Here is a 7,758-nt window from a genome sequence, read left to right as displayed (position 1 = left end):
ATTAATTTGTGTGTTCAGTCTCTACTCTGTGGAAGGTCAGCTCCAGGAGGGCAGGGATGTTGTTATGCTTTCTTTACTACTGTATGTGTACCATCTAGAATAGCACCTGGCACATAATAGACAATAAATGTTTATCAATTCAATGAGGATAGATATTATTACATCTTCAGTTTACTCCCAAAGTAAGTGGTCTTGAGAGAGATTAAGATGGGTTCCACAGGTGGTTGGTGGTAGAGTCAAATGTGATCTCTGGATGGTTAACTCCAACAACCCACCACCACCCTTAACTACAGTGGCCACCACTTCCTGAAGACATCTCTCCCTGGCTCTGACTTCTCAGCTGGACATGGGTTCCTCGGAAGCAAGAACTCTATTGTATTCAGATTCCTGTTTCCTTGCGTGATGCATGGTAGGGGCTCAAGGATATTTGCCAAACCAATCTAGATGTGAACTGTGAAATGCTAGATGGTAGAAATCCAGTCTTCACTTTTTATCCTTTATCTCCATGCTAAAAACAGTGTTAAAGACATAGGCGAGCCTTTAAATACTACATTAACAAATTCTGTTATGGCAGTAGGTAATAAAAATAATTATCAATTATGACAATAATAGGTAACATTTACAAAGTCCTGACTCTGTGCTGGGCCCTTTCCTAAATGCTTTGTACAAGAATGAAGACGATCAACTCTCTTACTATCCTCATTTTACAGATGATGAAATGGAAGCTCCGGTTAAGAGCTTACCTGAGGTCACGCAGCTAGGAAAATAGCAGCGGCAGGATTTGCATGTAGGCACCTGAGAGTCACGTTCGTTAACTACTCTGGGCTGCATCTCAGCTAGGAGATGTCCATTACAAGGCCACCCTGTGTGAAGACAAGAAGATTGGTTTATTACACATTTCTGTTTTATTTCAAGGGATTTCTTGAAATTCCGCCAAAGGCTTTGGTAGGCAGTACTACTTGCTAAATAATAACCACTGGTATGCATATTGCACTTGATGGTTGGCAGAGCGGCTTCATGCACTGTTTCTCATCTGACCCCTGCAACAATGTGATGAGGTGGCCACTTCTGTCTCATCTCATAGAAGAGGAATCTGAGGCTCTGGGTGGTTAAACGAACAAGGTCAAGGTCACCCACCCAGTGAGGAGCAGAGCAAGGGCTCAAGTTAACATCTGTCACTTCAAAAAAATTAAGATCTGAGTGTTTTCAAACATAAGACTCTTTCATGTCACTTAAAAGTAAGTAAGCCAATCCACGGGAATGCACTCGGCATGGTGCGTGGAACCAGGTAGGACCTCATAAATGTGAATTATCATCATCTTCATCAACACCTCTTAGGAACTGGAATATTTTAGCTGATGACTGCAGCCCATCTGTTGAGCCTGATGGAAAGATTACCCTTTTCATTCTAGTTCATCCCTAGTAATGTTGAAATAATGATCAATTTCCATTATCCCTGGGGAACCATAGAATGTTAAGAGCTGGAAGGGGTTGTGGAGATGAGCTCATCCGGCTCCTGCATTCACAGATGGAGAAATCGAGTCCTAGACAGGGAAGAGGTCAGAGGGCAAACTTCTCCAGGGTAGGGCTCCTACACCGTGCCTGGCACATACTGTCCCCCCCACGAAGGTGGGCAGTTACCTAAAAGGGCATCTAGCTTCTTAAAGGCTACAGGAGATAATTCATTAGTTTCTGAGCTTTGAGCACTCCCACCCCACCCCCACACAAAGTACCAAAGTGTTACAAGATATTAACCAGAAAACCGGTCATGTGACTTAATTCCACCTCTGCTTAAAATACTTTGGTGAGTAGTCTGAGATTCATAAATATACACTTCAACTCTTTCTCAAAGAATTATTAACCAGCTCCATCAAAACTGGAACTTGAGCAATCAAGGAGAAAAATTGCTGGCAAGAGAAACATCTTGAATAAAATCTCGCCACCAGCAGATACAACTTCTTGGCACCTCTTTTTTTTTTTTTTTTTCCTGCAAGTTCGAGGGGGAAGGAAAGAAAGAGGTATTATTGTATAAGACATGAATCAATGAAACTAATCGTGGAAAATTACAGTCCCTTTCCACCTCACAAGATAGATTCCAAATGAACATAACAGTCGTGTTAAGTTGTAGAACTTGAAGACAGAAGTCTTGAAAAGGGGGATGCAGCACAGATGTAACCCTCACTGGCTTTTTCAGAGGGTGGAAACAGGCTGGAAGAACCTGACAGTGTGTGGGGGTGATAATCAGTGGTAGCCCATTCCCAACTAATGATTTTGAGAACCTATAATTTATCGAGTATCCGTGTCATACTCACCTTACTTATCTCACTAACTCACTGGGGACTAATTCTCCTGGGCATAGGACTAGCTTTTCATTCCACACTAAGGCCTTGATCAGCTTTGGCTTGAGGATTTGGGGGTGGGGAGGGATGACGGAGAGAAATGAGATTAGGGTTCAGTCTGGGAACTAAAGAAACAGAAATATAAACCCTCCTCTGCTGTGGCTCTGGGCTTCGTGCTTCTCAAGTACGGCTGAGATTCAGGCCCTTCCAACAAACTTGAGGCCACAACAGCTCTCAGAATGAAAAGGTTCCCCTCCCCCACAACACCTTTATCAAATTCAAACTATTTTCCACATTCCTTCCTTACACAGCTCAGGCGCACCTGTGACGCAGAGCTCAGGGCAAATTCCACTCAGGAGATCCAGGAAGCTCCGGCCTGGCCCTCCCTTCTAGAAAGGAAAGTCCAAGAGGGATACCACACCCGGAGGAGGGGAGAGAGGACATGACAATACCTCTAGGAATGCAGGGCCCACGCAGGTGCGTTGGCATCCATGAACTTCCTCTTGAAAAGGGCCTGATAAATCAGTATGGGTAACAGTAATAAAGCTCAACCACACCATACTTGCTCCCACTGAACTGGGGCCCCGGCTTCCAGGGCATGGCCCTGGCAGTTGGGGAGTGGAGGGTCACAGCTGAGAATAAAGATTCCTAAAGGCTGTGACATGTTTTCTACTCAGCGGTTCTTCAAGTGGGGGCCCTGGGTGTCCCTGACACCTTTTGAGGGGATTCTCAAAGCTAAAACCATTTTCACAATATTGACATGTCACTTGTTCTTCTCACCCTCATTGTCTCGCAGGTATCCAGTGGTGTTTTCCAGAAGGGACATGGCATGTGATGAAGTCACCCTGATGACTCCTGGAATGTGTGCTGGTGTGTTCTTGCGTTTAAACATTCTGTTTTAATCCTCATACACTGAATATTAAAAGACGTAACACATACACAAAATACTTGGGGGCCCTCCATAATTTTTAAGGGCCCTAAGGGGTCTTGAGACCAAACTGTGGAGCTGCCCCATCACAACACCACACTTCATGTCCAGCACAGCTTGAGTCACTTAGCAGGCGCTTTTGAACAGGGGGTGGAGGCCACAGCCTTATTCACCTTGGGATGGAGTCCTTTCCATCTGTACTTCCACCCAAAATGGCCAGAAAAACCTTAAATTCCCCCACAAACACTTAGTGAACTGAACCACACCCCCCGGGGGGAAAGATGGACTTCTCACCTTTGAGCCCAGGTGGGGCAAAGTTAGCATGAACTCCCTCAGCACCAGCACTGAGCCAAGCCGTATCTGAGTACCTGCTAGGAGTCAGGTACCACGCTCCCTGCTCAGAAGTGAGTTGATGCAGTCCCTGCCTCCTCAGTGCTTTCATTCTAGGGTGGAGGGCAGATGACTCGAAAAAAATGACAAAACTGAAACTTGTCACACAAGTGCTGGGAAGGATGTACAAGGCGTCAGGAGGGATTTGAGGTAGGCAGATGAGGGGAAGGAAGGCTGAGGATTCAGGTGGAATGAAGCGCCCTAACCAATTCCTCCTGGCCATCTCAGACATCCCCCAGCCCCCTCAAGCCCCAGGTCGGCTCAGAGGAGGGCTCAAGTGGGCCCTTCTAGGTGGGTGGGGGGACTTGAGGGTCTCCCCCCCGGCATGGCCAATGCTAAACAGCGTCCCCGTCCCCGTTAGGAGAAACTTGACTCTGGGGCATTTAGAGCAAAGCGTTCAGTCTTGATAAGGACACAACTCTATCACTAAACTCGGAGAAAAGAACGTTATCCAGAGGCTGCCGTTGGTGGAAACAGCAATCAGCCAAGAAATGGCTGGAGGAGGGAGAGGAAGACTTCAGAGGTTAAGAATAAATACAAAATAAGCAAAGAAAAAAGAAACCCCGGGCGGGCCGGCCTAGAAGTCCTCAGGGAAGCCGGACCTGAGGGGAGCCATCCTGGGCCTCAGCTCACTTTCCCTCCCCACTCGCGGCGCCCTCTCGACCTCCCAGGACCTGACGGATTGCAGAAAAATCTCTACGGACAAAACCAAGCCTGAAGAGCCCTGATGTTCTCCCCTAGTAACTGTTGCAGAGGCGGGAAAACTTTTATTTTGCAAACAGAGTCGCAGCCGGACGCCTAAACGACCCAACTGGGTGGTGGAGGGGCGTTGCTGCACGCTGCAGCACCCCAACGTGAACGTGGGGTGGGGGGCGCCGGGAACCGAACATATCCACCGCGCTTCTACGACCAGCCGGACAGCGCGATCCAACCCCAGCCGGGCGCGTTCTCGCCGAGACGGGCCGTCAGGCGCGTGCCTGCGCTTGCGCAAAAGGCACGCGCCCCAGCTCCTCTCCAGGTGCGCTCGCGCTTCCGGCCGGCCTTCCCAAGACGGAAACACCAGAGCCCGCGCATGCGCTTTCCAGCTCTCCTGCTAGATCCAGGGAGGGGGCCCAAGGCTTCAGGTGATCCCGCCCCTCCCTCGCAGCGCGGAGCCAATCGCACGGCGGTGGGCGGGATTTTAGAGAAGGCGATCCGCCCACGCGCTTCGCGAAGCGTGTATCGATTGGTTGGCGACGCTGGCGCAGGTGCGCGCTTCCCATTGGGTGGGGCGGAGCGCGAGCCGCTGAAGCTTCGGCGGAGGCTGCAGGTGAGCGCGCGCGCGCGCCGCGGCTCCCGCCCGGCTCGGGTGCGCGCGCGCGGGCTTGCGGGGGAGGCGGCCGAGAGCGAGATTGCGGCGCCTGTCGCCTCTGCTCCGCCCCCTCCTCCTCCTCCTCCGGCGTCGCGGCCGCCGCCGAGGCCCGGAGGGAGGGAGTCGCGTCCCCGCCCGCCGCGCAGCCAGTCCGACCCTCGGTCCCGCCGCGTGAGGAGCCAGCCGAGCGGAGCTCTGCGCGGAGCTCTGCGCGGAACCCCGAGTCCCGGCCGAGCCCCTCTGCAGGTGCCTGTGAGGAGGCGTCCGGGCCGCAGCCGCGTCCCCAACCCGCCGGCCGCGCACTCGCTCCCTGCGCTCCCGAGGGGCGGCCCGGCCGGAGGAGGCCGCTGCGGGGCCCGGCCTCAGCATGAACCGCAGCCACCGGCACGGGGCGGGCAGCGGCTGCCTGGGCACCATGGAGGTGAAGAGCAAGGTGCGCGGGGCCGGGGCTGGGCGGAGCGGCCGGCTGATGGGGGCCGGGCCTGGGGGAGGCCGGGAGGCTGGCCGGGGCGGCCTGAGGGGCTGCCCGGCTGTCTGCAACGCGGGGGGGTTCGGCAGTGGGATTTGGAGGCAGGAGGTGGTGGATAGTAAACTGGCCGAGAAGGGGGCGAAGGAGGGGCCTTGTGTGTGTTCCTGGCCCAGGTGGGAAGACCAGTGGAGCGCTTTATCTCCTTGAATCTCATTCCTGTTCAGGGATGGGAGGCGTCTGAGCGCAGTGGGGCACGAAAGCTTTGGGGGAATTCTAGCTCCTGGTCTATGAGTAAAAGGTATTTGGAAGACGCGTGGTCACAAAATGTTACCCTTTTCTGTGGTTCAAGGGTGCATCGAGTGGTGAAAGGGAGAGGCCAGTGCACTAAAGAGCCCTTTTAAAGTTAGCTTTGCTTCCTGCTAGGGATTTCTTCGGCACTAACTTTGGTATGCGTTTAATCTATAAAATTAACACTATCACCTTTCGTTTGAGTAGCCCTTTACAGTTTGAGGCTGGATGCTCTTTTCATTCCATCGTGCTACCTTTTCACATCAAGTGTTTTCCTTCTTCACCGACGGTATGCCAGTCTGCTGATAACTCTGTCCGGATCCGCTGAATTCCTAAATTGCAAGGCTCCCTGAGCAGGGTAGTCTATAAGGATTAGGTAAAGAATGCTTTCGGAAGGGGGGTTTGAGTGGAATTTGAAGGTGATCGGCAACCACAGCAACATTTTCAGCAAGCATTTCATGAGTTGAAGAGCCAAAGGAGTTTAGATGATCTAATTTGATTCTCTGGAAAATGGAGGGATCAGAAAGGGGTCGCCAGGCTCTGCTTTTATGACAAAACCTGGAAGCCTTTTTACAGAATAACTTCTAGAGGATAGAACTGTTTTTGAGAACACTTAACGTAGCTAAGAAAACCAAAGCACATGCAAGAATGGGAGAACAGTACGAGCTTATCAACTTCAAAAATGATGAAACATCTTTGAATATAAGACTGCTTACGGCAAATCCAAAATCAGGGAGTGGTTTTGAGTGAAGTAGATAGAGTAAGGAGAGCTCCCTGGAGCCTGTGGGTGGAATGGCTTTATTATCTAGAGTTGATAAGCAAAGTTCTGTAAGCTGCTTGTAACTGAGGTCTTCGCCTCAGGAATATCTACATTCATTTTGAGCATCATTTAAATGGCTTGTGACTTCTGTATCAGGGTAGGGGGTAGTTCCACAGAAACCGTTCTGTTTTAATAAGAATAGAAATGTAATTATAGCAGTTTAAGGAATGTGCTCTTCTCTGTGTCGTCCATGGAACTGCCAGAGCAAATGGAAGAGATGTGCTTGAGCTAAGAGTTAAGATGACTGCGAATATACCGGCTTTTCCCCCGAGCAGTATAGCCGCGGTAGTGGTTCTGTGCCCAGTGGTTGAACTTTCTGAGGCATTTCTGTCATAAATCTAGTTTGCATCTGTGGGGGTTGAGGTTAAGAAAAGAAAAACACTTAGGATATTGCATAATCTTAAAATTCAGTTTGTGGTCCTAATCTTGGTAGCAAGTCTTTAATTCTTCATCACAGGAAAACATGAGTAGAGATTCTAGGTGCACTGATAAATACAGTCAAACAGTAATTTATCTCCTGGACTAGAAACCTGGAGCACTCTGGGACTGGAACTTCAGGCTTTCTGCCCCTTCTCTTCTGTCAGCTGACCTGTGAATCTTCCCCACAGGTGTATCTGTACTACGTGTTATGTATTTTGAGCTGCCATGCTGCACTTGTAAATAGAATCAAGGCATTCTGAGAACCTGCACTGAATGAAGTGTGGTTCCTCTGTTGCCGATGTTGGTGAATAGACACAATATTAGGTACTGTTTTTTGTGTGTCTGTGACACCTTGTGTTTTAAATAGATATTGTTGACACGTTTATTATTAATAGATTAAACAAAACACTTGTCATCTTTATCATTTAAAAAGTATTTGGACAGATGTTTCAAACAATATTTCCCTTTGTCAGCTGCCTTGGAGATACCACAGCTTTTTACAAAACTGATGGTCAAGAGGTTGTAACCACAACCAAGTGATGTGCAGATCCACATTTCAGGATCTCTTTTTCTTCTGCATAGAAAACAGTGTCAGCTGTATTGTCTGAGCAGAGCTGGGAAAGTTCTTAATAATGAAGGTGGTATCCTTTAATAACCTTGGAACAGTCTTTGGGCTGTACATTTTCTAATTATTATTCATGGGCAAACAGTAGTAAAATTAACTTTGCGGTTTCTTGAATGTACCAATAGTGC

At 49.4% G+C, this 7,758-nt stretch overlaps 1 protein-coding gene across 1 annotated transcript in view; it reads left to right on the top strand.

Moving 5' to 3' along the window:
* The first annotated feature begins 4,957 nt into the window (after window positions 1-4,957).
* The window catches only part of PARD6B (par-6 family cell polarity regulator beta), a 16,055-nt gene continuing 13,254 nt past the window's right edge, over window positions 4,958-7,758 (top strand). The window contains exon 1 of the mRNA XM_006731859.3: window positions 4,958-5,441. Within this exon, the coding sequence (XP_006731922.2) occupies window positions 5,376-5,441 (66 nt within the window). The 5' untranslated portion in view covers window positions 4,958-5,375. The remainder of the gene's footprint in view (window positions 5,442-7,758) is intronic.

This window comes from Leptonychotes weddellii, chromosome 10 (genome assembly GCF_054177405.1).
Source record: "Leptonychotes weddellii isolate Sample4059 chromosome 10, ASM5417740v2, whole genome shotgun sequence".
NCBI lineage: Eukaryota > Metazoa > Chordata > Mammalia > Carnivora > Phocidae > Leptonychotes > Leptonychotes weddellii.
Note: the sequence above shows the minus strand (reverse complement) of the source record. Positions and strands in the feature narration are given on the sequence as shown.